The 21746-nt window shown below is 42.4% G+C and overlaps 1 protein-coding gene across 1 annotated transcript in view; it reads right to left on the bottom strand.

Moving 5' to 3' along the window:
* LOC120942505 overlaps positions 1-21746 on the bottom strand; it is a 189993-nt gene that overhangs the window by 37994 nt on the left and 130253 nt on the right. Inside the window, exons 14-16 of the mRNA XM_040355531.1 lie at positions 15336-15506; positions 9443-9541; positions 9121-9281 (exon numbers count right to left, since the gene is read on the bottom strand). Of these exons, the coding sequence (XP_040211465.1) occupies positions 9121-9281; positions 9443-9541; positions 15336-15506 (431 nt within the window). The remainder of the gene's footprint in view (positions 1-9120; positions 9282-9442; positions 9542-15335; positions 15507-21746) is intronic.

Genomic DNA, 21746 nt, shown 5'->3' with positions numbered 1-21746 from the left:
GGGGAGCAGCAGGGTGACGAGCGATCGGCTCGTCATCTGCTGCGATCACCGCTGGACTCCAGGACAGGTAAGTGTCCTTATATTAAAAGTCAGCAGCTGCAGTATTTGTAGCTGCTGGCTTTTAATATATTTTTTTAGTGGCACATCCGCTTTAACAATTGGATTAGCTATCTATAACGTTTACAAGCTTGGGTTGAAAGTTTAGAACAATTATAGTAGCTTTCTCACCAAACAAGAAGTTTGAACTGGTTTCAAGTGAAGAGATATGCCCATTGTGGGGTATTTTTTAGTAGACACTGATGTTGACTCTAGCTGTCCTAAAAACAATGGATGATGTTGACCAAGAAGAGTCCCTAAGGCCCCATACTCACGAGCAAACATGTCTGCTGAAACTGGCCCGCAGGCCAGTTTCAGCAGACATGTTTGGTCGTGTGTGGGCGCGAGCGGGCCGAATTCCAGCAAACATTTGCCCGCCGGGCCTTTTCCCAGCAGACAAATATTCCTGGACTTGTTTTAAAACAGTCCGCTGGAATTCAGCCCGCTCGGACATGTACGGTCGTCAGTACAGACCTACCGTACATGTCCAGGCGCCCGCCGTCCCTCGCATGCGTCGAATGACTTCGACGCATGCGTGGAAGCATTTTAAAGGCGGGCCGCGCACGTCGCCGCGTCATTGTCGCGGCGACACCGCGTCATCGACGCGGCGACACCGCGGACACGCCCCGCGTATTGTTTACGCGCGGACTTCTGTACGATGGTGTGTACAACCATCGTACTGAAGCCCTCTGGCAGACATGTATGGTGAAAACGGTCCGACGGACCGCTTTCACCATACATGTTTGTCCGTGTGTACCCGGCCTAAGAATAATTTGTTTACACAGCTGGTCTATTATGTATGATTATTTCAGAAAAAAGGTGCTGAAAGCGGTACCATTATTTGCAAGGAAATTTGGCGTTTTATACTGTAGGCCTGTAATTCTAAGGCCCCGTACACACGAGAGGATCGATCCGCTGAAATTTATCCGCGGACCGGTTTCAGCGGATAGATCCCCTGGTGTGTACAACCCAGCGGATATTTATCCGCGGATTTTTTTCCCCGGGGATGAATTTCCAGCGGATCAAAATTTCTTAGCATGCTAAGAAATCTATCCGCTGGAATCCAGTCCAGCGGATTGATCCGCTGGTCTGTACAGACACAGCGGATCAATCAGTCCGATTACATCCCTCGCATGCGTCGTAATGATTCGACGCATGCGTGGAATTCCTTATATTACAGCGTCGCGCACGTCGCCGCGTCATCATCGCGGCGACGGCGCGACACGTCACCGCGGAGGGAATTCCGCTGGGATTTTGATCTCATGGTTAGTACAACCATGAGATCAAAATCCGCCAGAGGATCAATCCTCTCGTGTGTACTAGGCCTTAGGAATAACTTACTTACATTTTTTTATGACGAATTTCCACACAAATCGCTATCGAACAATTCTGCAAGTGATTATAATTTATTATCGCTGTTTTTTAGCTGCTCTAAAACCATTTTTGACATAAAGGGACACTTTTGGACAATCTACAGTTTGCAGGCAGAAAGAACAGTTTTTATTATATAAAAGTACATGTAGGACACTGGGCAGACCACTAGGGATAAGGGGGGGTGTGTATTTTGTACATACAGTACTGTAATCTATAAGATTACAGTATACTGTATGTAAGGTGTTTGTTTACCTTTTTGAATTTGGAGCCGTTCTCCGCTCCCGTGTGTCGTAACATCACAGGGAACGGAGATCGGCGGCACACAGAGGCACTGTGTGAATTGAGCGAGGTCCCGCTCGCTCACACATCGCGGTGGCATTGCTGGATCCAGGGACAAGGTAAGTAAACCAAGCCTGTGGCTGCAGCGAGGCGAGCCCGAGTCTGATTCGGGGTTACCGATCGTAGTCAAAAATCTCACCCCGAGTCAGACCCGGGAACACCGCCAGGGGGGTTAAGAGGCAGTCTAAAGTCCGATCTTCACAAACCAAGTCATGTATAAATATGACTTGCATTATAAATACACATGATATTAAAAGTAAGAATATATGTTGATACGGAATAAATGAAAAATAATGTTTAGATTATCAATGACATCTTAGGTCAGAGGGAAAAATATGACTATAGCATCTGTTGATTTAGAGACTTTGTTAGAAGAAAGAAATATATAAATATATATATGAATATGAGTTTAACCACTTAAGGACCCGCTCATGTACATATACGTCGGTACTTTAAAGATGGATATCTCTGTAACTGCAGCAGCTGCTGCCACAACCGAGATATCCATCTTTTGTTTGAGCGGTCCTGTAAACGATAACGGTGGTCTCCGCGGTGGATTCGCCACGAGATTACTGTTATCGGCGGCGGGAGAGGGGCCCCCCCTCTCGCCGCTCTCCCGCGCCCTCTGCCGCTTACCGGAGCCGTCCGCAGCGGCGGAGGCGATCGGGTCCTTTCCTCTCCTCGGCTGGGATACGAGTGAGGGCAAGATGGCCCCCACCCGTCCCCATAGCATAGCAGGGTGGAAGTGACGTCAAAACGTCACTTCCGCCCATGCTTCTTAAAGCAATATTTTCTAGTTGTCATTTTTTCAAATGACAACATTTTTTTTTTTTTTTTTGCATTTAAGTCTAAATATGGGATCTGAGGTCTTTGTGACCCCAGATCTCATATTTAAGAGGACCTGTCATGCTTTTTTCTATTACAAGAGATGTTTACATTCCTTGTAATAGGAATAAAAGTGACCAATTTTTTTTTGGGTAAAAATTAATAAAGTAAATAAAAATAAATAAGAAAACAACATTTTTTTTTAAATCGCCCCGTCCCGACGAGCCCGCGCGCAGAAGTAAACACATACGTGAGTAGCGCCCGCATATGAAAACGGTGTTCAAACCACACAAGTGAGAGCGAGAGCAATAATTCTAGCCCTAGACCTCCTCTGTAACTCAAAAGATGCAACCTATAGAATTTTTTAAACGTCGCATATGGAGATTTTTAAGGTTAAATGTTTGACGCCATTCCACGAGCAGGAGCAATGTTGAAGCATTACATGTTGGGTATCATTTTACTTGGCGTAACAGTATCTTTCACAATATAAAAAAAATTGGGCTAACTTTACTGTTGTCTTATTTTTTAATAAAAAAAATGTGCGCTTGTAAGACCGCTGTGCAAATACAGTGTAACAAAAAGTATTGCAATGACCACCATTTAATTCTCTAGGGTGTTAGAATATATATATATATATATATATATATATATATATATATATATATATATATATATATATATATATATATATTGTTTGGGGGTTTTAAGTAATTTTCTAGCACACAAAAAAATATTTTAATCTTGTAAACACCAAATCTGAAAAACAGCCAAGGTCCTTAAGTGGTTAAATAGAAGTATTTTATAGAAGCTAACCAACATTATGAAAGACATCAAATTGTGATTATAAAAGGATATGAATTAACCTGTACTTAGAGTAACACATATTCATCGAACCCATATCAAAATGATTCATGTATCCACATTAATAATTATGTGTAATATAATAATATATATAATTTTGTGTAGATTGAGAGATATAATCTGTGCATGTTTAGAAAAATTTTTTTTCAAAGATATACATTTATACAGGAATATAGAAGCATGTTATGTAGGAATCAAAAGTATACTAATTGTATTTTATGTAATATAAAGTTACCAGAATGTTCAATATACGTATATATATATACGTATATATATAACTCAAAAGGTGAGACACCTGGTGGTTGAAAGTAATATTACTTGAGGATCTCAAAGTCCAGAGAACAGTTAATCATTAAGGGTCAGCCAATAGAAACCAGACACTTCTTCACAGTAACTCCCAGATGTGCAACAAACCTATGAGATAAGGACACATACCGGTTGGGCAGAACTTAGTATAACTTTATAATCTTATTGTCCGGAGGGGTACATAAATGGAGGAAAACTAGATGAGAAGGATCAAGGACTGAAGATCACTCAAGAAAAAGGATCCATGGAGGGATGACTCAGGACTGACTCCGACGGGGAGGGGCACACTAGCACCATGCATGAGGACATATTCTTATCCCATGAAGATCCATAGAAAGCCACTGCAGTCATTTAACTCTGGTCACTTGCAAGTAGGAAATAGCCATTTTGGAATGGGTAATTATGTAATTTTTGATCTCATCTTGAATCTTTTGTTGTTCTCTAAAATATTGAAGTATTGATGTTGTTCTCTAAAATATTGAAGTATTGAATATCTTGCATTATTACATATCTTCTCATTAATCAATAACTGGTAGATTTTTCTCTAAAGAGTACATTTTTCATTATATTTTCCTTTTTACATAGTTCCAATGTTATTGACAAAACAAACGTCCAATGTATTTCACATTGTTAACCACTTACTTACCTGCAGTATAGTAACGGTTGAGCGTGTGAAATAGACATTCTGTTTCATTGTCATTTACACAAAGTTATTGAAACCACATTGAGAATTTATCATGGCACAAATGTCAAGCGTACTGCATGCCCATTTTTGGGGTATTTTTATTGATTTTCAAGTCGTTCATGTAACGCAATTGGTATTTTAATTTCATGTAAATATTCATATTTTTGTCAACCAATAAATGTAGCTATTTTGTATGATCATATGTCTCAGTGAATAAGTTTCATATTATAGACTATGTCATATAGATTGACTTGTATTCAAAAATATCTTCATTAAAAAAGAATTCAAAACAAATACTGTGCGGGTAAAAATGATCTTAAAAAAGCACAACATGGGCAATATAAAACAACCACAGATTCACATCAATGGCTAAAACATGTTTCAAACATTAACTGCCAAATGTCGGAATGGAAAAGGGTTAGAACAACTATCACGTTCTTATTGTCTGTGCACCTGTTGGGTAGATTTCCTATTTTAGTGGCAGTGACAGCAGAACAATTCTATTACTACTACTACTGAAATTATTACTCTCTACCACTATACTTGTTTAAATGTTTAAATTCTGTACATACCCCTATGCCCTGTTATATTGCTTTTGGCGCCGCTCAAAATACAGGTGAAAGCATATCCATGTGCCCCAGAGCATGGGGTGCAGGCGTATCCTAATCTATCCAGAGGGCTAGTAAATGTAAAGAGGAAAGAATCGCCACTATCCATGACCAGCCCAGGTGAGCAAATGATAAGAAGCAGCCTCAGTCTACATGTCTCCACCACACACTCTGCTTAGACTAAGGCCGGCCACAGAGTTCGAAACTTGGCTGGTTCTGCCACATTCAGTTGTGATTGTCGCTAGCAGCTGTTATAGCTACAACAATACAGGCATACCCCACTTTTAAGTACACAATGGGACCAGAGCATGTATGTAAAACGAAAATGTACTTAAAGTGAAACTATACCTTTTTTCACTTCCAGGGTATAGTGGGGGGTCATGGGCTGTAGTGGGGGTGTTAGGAGCTGTAGTTGATGTCTCAGGGGCTGTAGTGGGGGTGTCAGGGGCACACTTGAACAGGGCGTGCTATGCTCTCAGAGCTTCATCTCCTTCTACTGCGGCTGCAAAATGTCTGTACAGTACTTGTAAGGCACTTTACATACACTTGCGGGTATGTCCTTACTCGCGAGTGTATGTAAAGTGAGTGTACTTAAAGCGGGGTATGCCTGTATTCACTGTCTTCCCCTGACGGGGACGGCTTCCCCCGCCCCCCTGCTGGGATCAGACCATTGCTTGGCAGGAGGGATTCCCCTGTCAGCACTGTCTGTCTTGATGGGGAAGTCATGTTAATTTCTTTCCTGCAACCCATGGCTGGAGGAAAGAAATTTTCACCATCTATGGGCTGCTTAAGCCCTGGTGGGCGGGACGAAATGCATCAGGGTGTGGTGTGGTGGAGCCATGTAGGCTGATTCTTATCGTTTATTTACCTGGGCTGGCCAGGAGTAGCAGCAATTCTTTCCTCTGTATGTACCTCTGTTGGAGAGATTTTGGTCACTTCCTTGAACCTTCTATGGCCTGCCTAAGCTCTGGTGGGGGAGGCGAAATGCATCCCGCTGAACCGGTCGAGATTCAAACCATGTGTGGGCAGGCTGAATGTACCAATTTGACTTGGGTACAACCACCCTGCCAAATTCAGATGCATTTATCCGTAGGGGCTACTATAACGGCTAGCAATGATCACTGTCTTCTCCTGAATGGGGCGGCTTCCCCTGCCCCCTGCCGGGAGCAGACAATTGTTTGGCAGGACGGATTCCCCTGTCAGCACTGTCTGTGTTGATTGGATAATCGTGTGAATTTCTTTCCTGCAACCCAAGAATTTGCACAATCTATGGGCTGCCTAAGCCCCGTGGTCGAGGTAAAATGCATCAGGGTGTGGTGGAGCCATGTAGGCTGAGGCTGCTTCTTATCGTTTATTTACCTGGGCTGGTCAGAAGCAGCGGCGATCCTTTCCTCTGTATGTACCCCTGTTGGAGAGATTTTGCTCACTTCCTTGGTGTCTTGGTGACCACACAGGAAGAGGGGGAAAATGTCTCCAGCGACTACAGAAACACCAATATAAGCCAGATAGAGAATCTAACCATCCTCACTTTGTCCAATACTAAAAAATGCATTTAAAAAAGGGTAATTTTCTAATTGTTGTTGAAACAGTATTAAAGTGGTTGTAAACTCCCCCCAGGAAGTTACACCTACAGGTAAGCCTAGATTAAGGCTTACCTGTAGGTGTTTGTAACATCTCCTAAACCTATATGGTTTAGGAGATATTTTCGAAAAGGTGTACAAGGTTGTCTACGGCACATGCACACTGTAGACAACGGCGCAGCCACAGTGAGAAACCCATTCATAAAAATGACAATGCCATATTTGCAGACTCCCGTTCGGGCATGCGCGGAGTGACATCTTTGCCGCTCCGGCCAATCACAGCGCTGGAGCTGTGATACCCGGAAGTAACCTTCGGCCCCGTACAGACGACCGAACATGTCTGCTGAAACTGGTCCGCGGACCAGTTTCAGCAGACATGTTCGGTCGTGTGTAGGCACGAGCGGGCAGGATTCCAGCAAACATTTGCCCGTCGGGCCTTTTCCCAGCGGGCAAATATTTCTGGACTTGTTTTAAAACAGCCTGCTGAAATCCTGCCCGCTCGGACATGTTCGGGCGTCTGTACAGACCTACCGTACATGTCCGAGCGCCCGCCATCCCTCGCATGCGTCGAATGACTTCGACGCATGCGTGGAAGCATTTAACTGGCAGGGCCGCCCCACATATTGTTTACGCGCGGATTTCTGTATGATGGTGAGTACAGCCACCATACAGAAATCCCCGGGCATACATGTACGGTGAAAACGGTCCGGCGGACCGGTTTCATCGTACATGTATGCTCGTCTGTACGCGGCCTTCCGGGTATCTGTGGAGAGATGTCTGCGGCCGGAGGGGGACACGAGGACGGCTTCGGGGGCTTCGATCTAAGGTAAGTAATGCATAATGAGCTAGTATGCTAGTCATACTAGCTCATTATGGCTTTGTCTTAGAGATGATTTATTTTTATTTAGGATTTACAACCGTTTTAAACCTAAAATCAAACATTTATTTTATTGTTACAAGTTCTTAGATTGCTGCATTTGTTTTCTTTTTAAAGGCTTTTTTCTTCTATATCCATCTGGTGATCCGGCCAGTAAGTCTTTTGCTTTGCAACAGAAAAGCTCTCTTGCAGTTATAGGGATGAGCCAGAGCATTTAACACTGACAGGGGTGCTTACAATAATCAGCTTCAATTTATATATGTAAAACCTTTATCCCTAAAGGACAAAAAAAAAAAAACAGTTTGTTGTAACTGATTATAAAGCAGGGTTTGACAAATTTGCTTGGAATCTAGGAGCCAGCTAAAAAAGTTAGGAGCCAGAAAACGCACCCCGTCCCGACGAGCTTGCGCGCAGAAGCAAACACATACGCCCGCATATGTAAACGGTGTTCAAACGACACATGTGAGGTATCACCGCGATTGGTAGAGCGAGAGCAAGAATTCTAGCCCTAGACCTCCTCTGTAACTCAAAACATGCAACCTGTAGATTTTTTTAAACGTCGCCTATGAAGATTTTAAAGGGTAAAAGTTTGTCGGCATTCCACGAGCGGACGCAATTTTGAAGCGGGACATGTTGGGTGTGAATTTACTCGGCGTAACATTATCTTTCATAATATTAAAAAAATGGGGATAACTTTACTGTTGTCTTATTTTTTAATTAAAAAAAGTGTAATTTTTTCACAAAAAAGTGCGCTTGTAAGACCGCTGCGCAAATACGGCGTGACAGAAAGTATTGCAACAATCGCCATTTTATTCTTTAGAGTGTAAGGATAAAAAATATATATAATGTTTGGGGGTTCTAATTAGAGGGAAGAAGATGGCAGTGAAAAATAGTGAAAAATTACATTAGAATTGCTGTTTAACTTGTAATGCTTGTAATGGCGCCAGCTCACATCTGGTGGTGATAACTTGTAATACCAACGGCTCACCACCAGATGGCGTCAGCTCACAGTATTAGCTGGAATTTGGGTTCAATTTGTTAGTGTATTTAAATCTGCTAGTACAACTAACACTCCCCTCCCCCAGACTGATAATGCTGCAGTCCAAATCTACCCACTGTACTACTTTATCCAGAGTGATGTCCGTATAATACAAGAGGTGTGTTCCTGGCTAGATCCCTGGGTTAAGCAGATGGATAAAAGCCTAAAAAAGAAAACCAATGCAGACACCAAATCTAATGATTGATAAACAGAAATTTATAACATTTTTGGTTTAAAGAATTTGGGCTTTTTAGTATACTTTAGGGTCTGTGTCAGCGTGATTTAGACTTGTGTTGATTGCATCAGTTGACATGAGTTTGAGACACTTCTGATATTATTCTGAATTCTTTGACAGATACATTTGACCTACACTTGGCCACTTACAGATCTCCATTTGACCTGCTTTTGCATTTATTTAGACTTGTGTGGGTAATGCAAAACCTGTTTGAAGCGAACACAAGCTGTGGGCACAGACCCTTGGTGAGTCCCTTCTAGCTAAAACAGTGCATTTTTCTTCTTCTAATACTTACTTTCCAAACCTTCCGGTCAGGTATGCAGATGCAGTTGAACCTATGAGACCCCCAATACTGAATATGGATACCACCCAAGACCAAATGAATGTAAGTGTCCCATCACTGATCTCAGTCTTGAATCTTCTCGACCATGTGTCATTGATGTATTGCTTGATGAACTGGAGACATTGAAAATATATAATGTTAGAAGTATGTTGCTCTTAGAACGACTGGATGTAAATCATGTAAGTGTCTTAAAATTCATTTTTAAATTCAGGTAAATACCAGTATAAAGTATCTAAAATTTGTTTTAATCTGTAGTGGTTGGCATCATACTTACTGGCGATGGAGAATTCAGCACAGACATGTGGTAGCCATACTGAAATGTACTTCCAATTCCTAGAACAAACACCATCAGGAACAGGCCCTTGTAGTGTACCTGTCATAGTAAAAAGACTGAAATGATGACTCTAAACTGGTATACTTTAGCACAGTTTAATTGATCCATATAAACATTTTGTTGACTAAAAATTAAATGAATGGTCAATTTTCCCCAAACTAATATTTTAGTGTTCAATAGATTTCATTGTGTTAATGAGGTTGTAAACTTTTGTAACCCGCCCCCCACCCCCCAAAAAAAACTGTGAGACAAAGGCATAATGAGCTAGTATGGAACAAAGCCCTTCACCGGTGCCCAGCACACCGCTGAGATGGCTGACATCTTCCCCAGAGTTTCTTCCGGGTTCGTGGGCTCTGGCGCTGTGAGTGGCCGGAGCCTCGATGAAGTCACTCCTGCGCATACACGCAGGAGACCAGCCAGTACGGGCGCGGGCAGCCACTCCTTCAGAGTGCATGCGCCTGTGATTTCACTGCCTGCATTTACAGTAAATATCTCCTAAACAGTGCATGTATTATAAGCTTACCTATAGGTAAAAGGCAGTACCGTATTTGCCAGCGTATAAGACGACTGGGCGTATAAGACGACCCCCTAATTTTCCAGCCAAAATGTTGGTTTTGGGATATACTCGCCGTATAAGACTACCCCCCTTCCTACTAGTCATGCCTCGCCTCACGGTGCCACCATTACATGCCAGACTGTGCCCCATTACATGCCAGACTGTGCCCCATTACATGCCAGACTGTGCCCCATTACATGCCAGACTATGCCCCTCTACATGCCAGACTGTGCCCCATTACATGCCAGACTGTGCCCCATTACATGCCAGACTGTGCCCCATTACATGCCAGACTGTGCCCTTACCTTATCCTAAGACATGCAGAATTGCGGCCGTACGTTTTTTCAAAAGCCGCGCCTCCTACATCTTCTGTTCCGTGATAGGCGGAACACTCAGCTTCCCAGGAGGCACTGTGTTCAGTGTTCGCCTATCACGGAGGCCCTCTCGTCCGAGGGCGAGAGGGCCTCCGTGATAGGCGGACACTAAACACAGGACGAGAGGGCCTCTGTGATAGGCGGACACTGAACACAGTGCCTCCTGGGAAGCTGAGTGTTTCGCCTATCACGGAACAGAAGACCTAGGAAGCGCGGCTTTTGAAAAAATATGACACTGCACTGCGATTCTGCATGTCTTAGGATAAGGTAAGGATGTTAGGATACCGGCGTATAAGACGACCCCCGACTTTTAAGAAGATTTTAAGGGGTTAGAAAGTCGTCTTATACGCCGGAAAATACGGTAGTAGAGTTTACATTCTCTTTAAGTTAACCAGTAGTTCTATAGTTATTAAATAACCAGAATGTTCTTTTCTGTGTGGCTTTAAGGCCTGGTTCACACCTATGCATTTTTTTTAGTGCGTTTTCAGTTATGCAGAAACACACTACAGTCCATGTTACATGATTTCCTATGGGTCACGTTCATATATGTGTATTTTATGGAAAAGGGCCATGGACAAGCAGGTTGTGTTTTTGGTTCCATGGACTTCAATAGATCAAAAATGTGTTTTGAAATAAGCAAAATGCACCAGGAATATGCATCAACTGCAACCTGCATAGGTGTAAACCAGGCCTCAAACCTCATCAGTACCTGGCAGGATGAAAGCCACGAGAAAACATTTGGGATTTCAGAGCCAGGAAAGGAGGTGACGACGCTTTACTGACCATTAGACATGTGCAATTTTTTAAGTTACGAATACGTTTTCCGTCATATTTCGTTATTTTAGTTGATTAGTTAACATACGAATGAACGAACGGTTTAGAGCAATTAATAACGAATAACGGTATTTTCAAAATAACGAATATGGAAAACGAAGATACGAAAGAAGAAAGAAACGAAAACATAGAACCAACGAAAATACTGAACCCAAAAAAAAAACAATTACGAAAAACAAAATGAACGAAAATGCAAACTTACTAATATTCGAAGAACGAAAAGAAAACAACCGAAATGCCGAACAAAGAATAAAAAACGAAAATCAAAACTAACGAAAAATAAATTACGAATCTTCGAAAAACGGAAATGAAAACAACGAAAATACGAAATAATGTAAATTAGCTTTCGTTAGTACTGAAATATTTCTGGACATTGACCAATAGCCACTGAGCGCTGTCCCTTTCCTCTGAAGAGGTTTGTTCCTTCCCCCAATTAGCTTCTTTCTCATTACCTCCTGGCTCCTTGTGTCTTTTTCTGTGTGAGGCCCCATACACACGAGAGGATTTATCCGCAGATACAGTCCAGCGGACCGTATCCGCGGATAAATCCTCTCGAGGATTTCAGAAGATTTCTATGCGATGGCGTGTACACACCATCGCATTGAAATCCGCGCTGAAATCCTCTGCCGATGACGTGTCGCGCCGTCGCCGCTATTATGACGCGGCGACGGGCGCGACGCTGTCATATAAGGAATTCCACGCATGCGTCAAATCATTACGACGCGTGCGGGGAATCCCTTTGGACGAATGGATCCGGTAAGTCTGTACAGACGAGCGGATCCATCCGTTGGAATGGATTCCAGCAGATGGATTTGTTGAGCATGTCAGCAAATATCCATCTGCTGGAAATCCATCCCAGGGGAGATTTATCCGCGGATAAATATCCGACGGAGTGTACACACCATAGAATCTATCCGCAGAAACCCATTTGATGGGATTTATCTGCGGATAGATTCTATGGTGTGTATGGGGCCTTAGACTGCAGTGCATCTAATTTCTAGATTTGTATTTGCAATATCTGACATATTTTAGTTTTCTTCTACGTCAGACTTCATTCTAGACAGGGTGTGTGTGCTAACTAAGACAGTCAAGTCAATCACAATAAAGTCCGAATTACAAAATTACGACGAGTAGTGTGTCGAATAAACGTAAAATGTATTCTAACAGAATTACGAATGCAATAAAATCTACAAAAGCACGTTTTTACAATCAAAGGAAATTAGACACGAAAATACGAATGATCATAAAGCAACGAAGATATATTTCTTACGAAAATACGAACGCGGCATGATGGAAAATATAATGTAAATACGAATAGCAAAACAACGAAAATTAAACCAACGTAAAAACGAAGGAACGAATAAAATCATTTTAAAAATACGAATGCGGCAGAATACAAAATATAACGAAAATACTAATCTCGATTCAACGAAAAATAAACTAACAGAAAAAAACGGAAACGGAAAAAAAAGTGTTACGAAAATACTAAAGAGTACGAATACAATAACTAACGTCTTACGAAATTACGACTCGTTACGAATCACGATAAACGAACAGAAACGAAACAGAAATAAACGAAAATTTTTGCAGTGCACATGTCTACTGACCATATTTCTACATTGGTTCTGAAAGACAATCCATGGCTGCCCAAGAACAGATGTTTCTCTTCAATTCTGTGGATCTTTTTTTTATCTTCCCTCTATGTGATTGTGCTACACCTTGATTGTACCTATTGGAGAGTGGTGTATTGAGGTTTTTAGCCCTATATGGGTAACTGAGTGAGCGAGTGTGAGGCAACTACCTTTGGTGAGTTCATTACTGATGGGGAGAGGTACTTATGACACTCACGTTGTTGTGTGAAGACTTCATCACTCTTTGAAGGATCACTTACACTACTCTAGCTTCTTTTGTACTGTTTATGTGACTGTTCCATGGATTTTCCATTCCATACACCTTATGACCTTTTTTTGGTATTTTATTCAATTATTTTACATTGAGCGCTGCTGCCGACTTTGACGTTTTCAATTGATTATGCATATAATTTATTTTATGTCACAAGCAGTGGCTGTTATGTTGTTCTATTTATTTTTTTAGGTTTTTGTATTTTTTCACGTGTTCTTTGGCGCAATGAGGTATAAGTGTTTTTTGCACATATAAAAACTTGTTTTGTTGTTCACAGGTAAAAGTTAACGCTGCCCCAAGCGGGAAGCTGACAGTTACTGTATTTATTAGCGTATAACACTCACTTTTTTACCCCGAAAATAGAGGGTAAACTTTGCCTGCATGTTATACGCAGGGGGCTGTGGAATTTTTTTTCCCCTGAAACTTCCCTCTTGAAGTTAGGGTGCGTGTTATACGCCGATAAATACGGTAATTGCATTGCGTTGCTTTTCCCAGGTCTTTTTTTGGTAGGTTTTTCCTGGGTCCGACACCCCAGTCCTGTGTGCTAAACAAGGGATACCCAGATCCTGGGGAGCGGTTTGGAGGGCTTAGGCCCTGTACACACGAGAGGATATCCGTTGGAAACGGTCCGCCGGACCGTTTCCAGCGGACATTTCTGCTCCCGATTTTGATCTGATGGCTGTACACACCATCAGATCAAAATCCCTGCGGAAAACATACGCGGTGACGTGGCCGAGCGGTCGCAGCGACGATGACGCGGCGACGTGCGCGACCCTGGAAGGTAAATACTTCCACGCATGCGTCGAATCACTTCGACGCATGCGAGGGATGAGGATCGCTTGGACTTATCCGGTGAGTCTGTACAGACGACCGGATCAGTCCAACGGATAGGTTTCCAGCGGATAGATTTCATGGCATGCTAAGAAATTTTTATCCGCTTGAAAACCGTCGGCTGGAGAAATCTCCGCTGAAAAATGTCCGCTAGGCCGTACACACGACCAGATTTGTCTGCTGGAACTGATCCGCGGATAAATCCCAACGGACAGATCCGGTCGTGTGTACGAGGCCTCAGGGGTTTCTTGCTGCTGTTCTGCCAGAGTTTGGAAATCTGAGTTCCCACTGCCCAGGAAAATTGCTGGGGCTTGTAGTCCCCCTTGAACACAGCAACTTGGCCAAGAGTGGACTCTTTGCTACGCAGGTACACTAGGGCAGTCATGTTGAACTGTGATCTATGAATGTCATCATGTTAAGTTAAGTAAAGCTTTTGAAACGTTGCTTTTACCAGGTCTGAAGTTACTAAAGGGGTGTAATGCAAGTAAATGGCACATATAGTCTACAGCTTGGGTCACTAGACACATTGGGGTATGAAAATAGTGGTATAATTCCGCATACACACGATCGGACATTCCAACAACAAAACCATGGATTTTTTTCCAACAGATGTTGGCTCAAACTTGTCTTGCATACACACGGTCACACAAATGTTGTCGGAAATTCTGAACATCAAGAACGCGGTCACATACAACACTACGACGAGCTGAGAAAAATGACATTCAATGATTTCGAGCATGCGCCAAATTGATTCCGAGCATGCGTAGGATTTTTTGTGCATCGGAATTGGCTACAGACGATCGGAATTTCTGACAAGAACTTGACAACAAGCTCACATCGAACATTTGTTGTCGGAAACTCCGACCGTGTGTATGCGGCATTCGAGTTCATACAGTGTGAAGATAAAGTGACTGCCAGGTAATGTTGATGTTTCCATGCATGGCATGTACCTTTGTGCTCACTTTACAGTGTTGTTCAAAAAAGCATAACAATCGCAAATTTTTCATTACTAAATTTAATAGTAAATTTTTTGGTATTTAAAAAAAAAAGTTTTTTTTTATCTGCAAATACAAATGTACAAATACTTTTTAGCTAGTATAAAGGGAAGTTTCTATGAGGGGTGTATTAAGGAAAGCAGGAAAAGGAGCATGTTTCATGCGATGATAAAGAAATAAATCACAAATTAAAATACAGAGGAATAAAAGCTTTCAGTTGGCAGAAAAATTTGGATTTCTCACCCATATTATATCTATATTTGTAAATTGTTCTAGTGCATATTTTTATAATGATGAGAATATGGATTTAATGATATTTCATATGAAAAGAAAGAACTCACCAGCTCTGAAGATAAGGACATCATGGAATCTGTGCTTCTAGGAATTTTTCTTCTATGAGAAAGCCGGCAGTTTATTTCCCCCTTGTTACAGCCCAAATTTTCTATCAACCAATGGCAAAGAGATAAAAGGTCCTGCTTGTTACCTGAATAAATCGCAGTGTTAAAGACACTCTAAAGACAAATATTTATGCAGCTAATGACCACAATGAGGGTGGAGATACAGAGAAAGGCTTGTTGTAAGACAAAATATTAACGGCGCTTACATAGACAACGTCACAAGATCAGTGAACCTGAAAGTTTGCAGAGTAAGTACAGTGATGCAGAAACGCAAATCCACTATGCTTAAGTGGGAGGCAACTGTATTTATTACTTGCAAGGTGTGGGGTAAAGCACTGTTTATTCATACTAGGACAGCCTTTTCTCAACCCTTTTAATCCAGAGGTACCCTTGAAATAACTTCCAGGTGTTGGGGAGACTCCCACAAACAATATTTATAAGATCACTAAGTTATAGATATAATAAATAGATGAATAAAGAGTGAGGTATACTGTCACACTAACCTGTGCCTAGTTCCAACTCCAGGTCTTTACTTCAGAGCAAGGCCACTGGTGTTCAGCCATTCAGACACCACACACCATCCTAAAGGCAGCATGCTTGTGGGGGTTTACTGTCCGCCGGAATATCCTTGCCGACCACTTCAAGTTGTATGCCCCCAGGAGTGCTTGGCCTGCGCCAGGTGATAAACAATGAACACCACCCCTGAATCTGAGCTCACCAATGCCCAAGGGACGCGTTCATGTGAAGAATCAAATATTAAGGCAGTCCCTTGACGGAGTTACATAGTAGGTGAGGTTGAAAAAAGACACGTTCATCAAGTCCAACCTATGTGTGTGATTATATGTCAGTATTACATTGTATATCCCTGTATGTTGTGGTCGTTCAGGGGCTTATCTAATAGTTTTTTTATACTATCATCACTCCCCGCTGAAACCACCGCCTGTGGAAGGGATTTCCAAATCCTTGTCGCTCTTACAGTAAAGACTCTATGCAGTTTAAGGTTAAACCTCCTTTCTTCTAATTTTAATGAGTGGCCACGTGTCATATTAAACTCCCTTACATGGAACCGTTTTATCCCTGATATGGGGCCACCACCAGTATAGTATTTGTAAATTTAAATCATATCCCCTCTCAAGCGTCTCTTCTCCAGCGAGTATAAGTTCAGTGCTCGCAGTCTTTCTTCATAACTAATATCCTCCAGACCCTTTATTAGCTTTGTTGCTCTTCTCTGTACTCGCTCCATTTCCAGTACATCCTTCCTGAGGACTGGTGCCCAGATCCGGACAGCATACTCTAGGTATGGCCAGACCAGAGTCTTGTAGAGCGGGAGAATTATTGTTTTATCTCTGGAGTCAATCTCCTTTTTAATGCATGCCAATATTCTGTTTGCTTTGTTAGCATCAGCTTGGTATTGCAAGCCATTGCTGAGCCTATCATTTACTAGGACCCCCAGGTTCTTTTCCATCCTTGATTCCCCCAGAGGTTCTCCCCCCCTTTAGGTAGATTGCATTCATATTTTTGCTACCCAAATGCATTAATTTAAATTTTTACACATTAAACCTCATTTGCCATGTAGTTGCCCACCCCATTAATTTGTTCAGATTTTCTTTCAAGGTTTCCACATCCTTCCTTAAGATGTTCTGTCCCATGTCGCTACACACTTGTACTGGTGTATGTATTGCAGAGCCATTGCCGGCTCCACTAGTAAAGCGTACCTCTATTACCTGACTCTGAGGCACAGAATGGAGTCCTGCCGAGCACATAGCAGGCCCCATGCATGTTGATTAACTCTCTCCTTCCCATGCCTAGCTTATCACGCTAATCGGCTCCCAGTGACCAGAGAAGCACCGACCCCCTCACTACCAAAGGACCTCTTACCTAACTAGATACCATGCCAATGACTGGTTGCTTGCATCTTTGTATTCCTGTGTCCATAGTATCTCGGGCTCTTAGTGACTTCTGCACTCCAATATTTCCAGGGATTCCGGCACCCCTGTACACCATATGACCCTATTGAATCCAAATGGCCCTCTTTTCTGAGTACATGCAATCCCCTGCTCAGCTACTGCCTGTTTGGGAGAGTCGAAGGGCCACAACCTGGGACGTATCCAGCAGTAAAGCCAATCACCTTTGCAGGATGCTCTGCTGAATACCAACTGCCTCCTTAGACTCTGTAGCTTGGCCCTTCTCAGGGCTCTCACCTCCACTGAATGTGCAGGCCGGTTCCTTCCATGTCCCTGGAGATTCATTTGTCTTCAATTTTTGTCTCCACGTGTTTCCCGTGTCTTATCTGGTTTCCAGGTTGTCATCTGCCACTCCATGGCTCAAGCTCCAGTGTCCCTTGGTGACCCTCTGATGTTCTTCTAAACCTTGCACCTCAATGCAGTCCCTATTACTACCATCAAAGCGCTGGTCAGCACTGTTCCTAGCAAATACAGATCCCTGTCAATGACAGTGTGTGCAAACCATCATTAATGAATCTATTCAACCTGTGGATCTCAAGAAGGATCTCGTCCAAAAGCACAAGGCCCAGGAAGCCAATTAGATTCAGGTCATTCGTCACCTTTGTGCCCTTTCCATTCAGCTAGAACAACTTTCAGCTTCTCTTCCAATGGCTCCTGAACTTATGGGGCTCATCACAACTTTCTCAGCAAAGTCTGTTATGTCCGCAAAGTCAATATCAGTCTGTTATATCAGTAGCTTCCATGTAAAAAAAAACATTTCCAGCAAAATTCCCAAAAAAAAAGGCATGGGGGTCCCCCCAGGTCCATACCAGACACTTTGGGTCTAGTGTGGATTCGGAGGGGATACCCCACGCCAATTGTTTTTTTTTAATGGCGTGGGGTCCCCCCAAAATCCACATCAGACCCTTATCCGAGCAAGCCGTTCGGTAGGTCAGGAAAGGGAGGAGACGAGCAAGCGCTCCCCCCAACCATACCAGGCCATATTCCCTCAAAATATACCCTGGCCAGTGGTTGTTGGGTCCCCAGATCCTGCCTCCCCTATGTGAATGGGTATCGGGTACCCCTACTCATTCACCCACAAAATTGTGGAATGTTAAAAAAATGCAAGAGCCGGTTTTTGACAAGTCCTTTATTAAATAAGAAGCCTTGAGCCATCTTCTCCCAGTTAGCCGTGATTTCATTTGTGCTTTCTTCTCCCACGGATCTGTCTTCTTCCTCGCCGCCTCTTTCTTCTTCCTTGCTGCAGGTTACCGGCTAGAAAATAAAAAAAGCCGGTCTTGTCCTGAAGCTGTCTTCCTTCGTTGTGATGTCCCCGCTGTCTGGCACCTATTATATAGCAATGTGGCATGGCCATCCAATGATGTCGCCCAGGGGAGCCCCTCCCTTGTGATGTCACATGACGTCATGCTACACTGTACCCAAATTTTTTTTTAGCATTTTGTTCACACAAATAGAGCTTTATTTGTGGGTTATTTAATCACCACTGGGTTTTTTATTTTTTACAATATAAGTAAAAAAAGAATGAAAATTAGGAAAAAAATACTTTTTTTTAGTTTCTATTATAGAATTTTGCAAATAAGTAATTTTTGTTCATAAATTTGGGCCAAAATGTATACAGCTACATATCTTTGGTAAAAAATAACCCAGATTAGTGGATATTATTTTCAATAAAAACTATAAAAAAAAAAAAAAGACCTGATCAGGGATGGGCTGTGTCAGAACGACACGCCCCATCCCCAATCGCTGCTCTGCCATCCCCTGGGCGGCGTGCACAAGGACAATGTGACCAGCTGTGATTGTACACATGGTAAAGAGAAATTTTTATTGGCTCTTTCCACTGATCGGGAATGGGCTGTGTCCCGAGGGATGCGCCTCATCCCCGATCGCCACGCTGCATGCCCCTGGTGAAGCGAGAGAGCGGCGGGAAGTGGAAGACGTCACATATGACGGCCGTCCCCGGGGGGAAGAGATGTTCCTGCCAGTGTCATTTTATTATGGCCCGGTATGGAAGTGGTTAACTTCTTCAATGGTCCCTGGAAAAAGAACACAAAGACAGTTATTGCACACAATTGCCATATCAATTGTCATTTTAAATCCCCCAAGCCTTTTCCAAATATTAACCTTACTAGGGAAGATATGCCATATTTTCCTATACTAAGCAGGCAGTATTTGCAAACTTCACCATAATACTCAGGAAAAATGGTAATGCAATTTGTGTCCAACTACATACAAGCCAGAATGGGAGATTAGCACAGGGGGCAAATATTGGAATGTGCATCCAGTCTTGTTGCTGGCTGTGTTTAGGGTGTGGGCTGTCATTTATTATCTCTTCTTCATAACTGCATGATTCCTCCTGGCTGTTATCTTTGGCATCAGGCCTGTGTGCTATTCTGTCCCTGTCCTGGGTGGGGGTTTTCATCTCAGATACCTGTATTTCTGTTTTCCTTTTCCACGCTAGCAATGTTAGGAGCTCTACAAAATCTCTGTATGTGTCCACACATATATTGCATTTAAACATTTGAATTCTTTCTGCATTTTTGAACCTCTACCTACTACTGATACATCTGCTTTTGATCCGTACTACCTACCACTGAACTCTCGACGATAGTCTTGGAGGATGTTGGAAACATTTTGGTATGACCTAGCAATTCTCAGAGCCATTTTAGTAGGATAATTTACATAACACCATTGGCCCAGATTCAAGAAGCACTTGCGCCCGCGCAACCATAGGTTGCGCGGCGCAAGTGCTTACTTGCTCCGGTGTAACGAGTGCTCCTGATTCAGGAACCTCGTTACACCGAATGCAGCCTAGGATCTGACAGACATAAGCCTCCTTATGCCTTCACATCCCAGGCTGCATTCTTGCGTTGGCCGCTAGGGGGCGCGGCCATTGTGATCGGCGTATAGTATGCAAATTGCATACTACCACCGATTCACAAAAGTTGCACGGGTCCTGCGCACGCAAGGTACGGAGTTTCCGTACGGCGACTTTAGCGCAAGGTTGCTCCTGCTATAGCAGGGGCAACCTATGCTAAAGTAAAGCTGCGCTTCCCGCTCGTGAAATTTGAATTTCACGTTGTTTACGTAAGTGATTCGTGAATGGCGCTGGACGCCATTCACGTTCACTTAGAAGCAAATGACGTCCTTGCGATGTCATTTGCCGCAATGCACGTCGGGAAAGTTTCCCGACGGAGCATGCGCTGTTCGCTCGGCGCGGGAGCGCGCCTAATTTAAATGATTCCCGCCCACGGCGGGATCATTTACATTAGGCAGCCTTACGCCCGGCTGTTTAGCATATCGCCCGCGCAATTTACGGAGCAACTGCTCCGTGAATCGCGGGCAAAATGCAATATTTGCGTGGGCGCAGAGAAAAATATTTGCTCTTTGCCCACGCAAATATTGCTCGGATCTACCTGAATCTGGGCCATTGAGTATATGAAACCTGCATCATCCTCCAATAAGTCAGGACAGTTGAACACTCTCTTATACAAAGCAAGAATCTGGCACAAAGTAAGTCTATCTTGGATTGTAATCAAACTGTTAGTCTGTTTTGAACTTTCCTCCTGAACATTCCTCTAATTGACTGTGCAGATATTAGCCAATTGACATGTTCTTTTGTGCTCATTGAGCGATTAATATACATTGCTCTTTAGTAAGAAGCTGGGAGTTTGTATTTTCTAATTTTCTTTCTAAAGACATAACAAACTCTTCCATCTCAGACAGCTCTATTCGCAATGACTCTAAAGGTTTGCTCTTTATTTCACAGTCCATGCTGCATCTCTGAAGCTGTTCTTGTAGTTCACTCTCTGTTTCTGTTTCAGGATTTACTATTACTGATCTTTAGGCAGCTGTGTATATGGTCCCATAGACAACAATCCATTTATATTCAGATAAAAAAAAATTGCGTTTTTTATTCCCATGTTCAAGAGGCCTTAACAAAATGTTAACAATGATTAATTAATTAATTAGACTCCCTACTTCATTATTGACCAATAAATAAATAAATATAATTCTGTATATGCAATCTGAGGTTACTTTAGCCTGCTGGATATCTACAGTATATAATTTTTTCATGCTGTTGTATTTTTGTAAGATTATTCTTTGTTACAACATCCTTAATATTTATGATGAACAATGAACTCATTATAGTCTATTATGAAGGGAATGCTCTAAAAAGTCTAAACTGTAACATTAACTTTTGCAAGGAATTTACTGAAACTGATTAGTAAAAAAAGAAAAAGAAAAACAAATATTTTTTTTTAATCTGTGCTATACAAAAATAACTTTTATTTTTAGAGGAAGTACTTATATGTACAGTAAACTAGACTAGGGATGAGTGTGTCTGCCTGGATTCAATTTATTTTCTTTGGTTGCTTTCGGATTTAAAAAT

This window comes from Rana temporaria, chromosome 1 (genome assembly GCF_905171775.1).
Source record: "Rana temporaria chromosome 1, aRanTem1.1, whole genome shotgun sequence".
Taxonomy (NCBI): Eukaryota; Metazoa; Chordata; class Amphibia; order Anura; family Ranidae; genus Rana; species Rana temporaria.
This window is presented reverse-complemented; position numbering and strand designations above follow the sequence as displayed.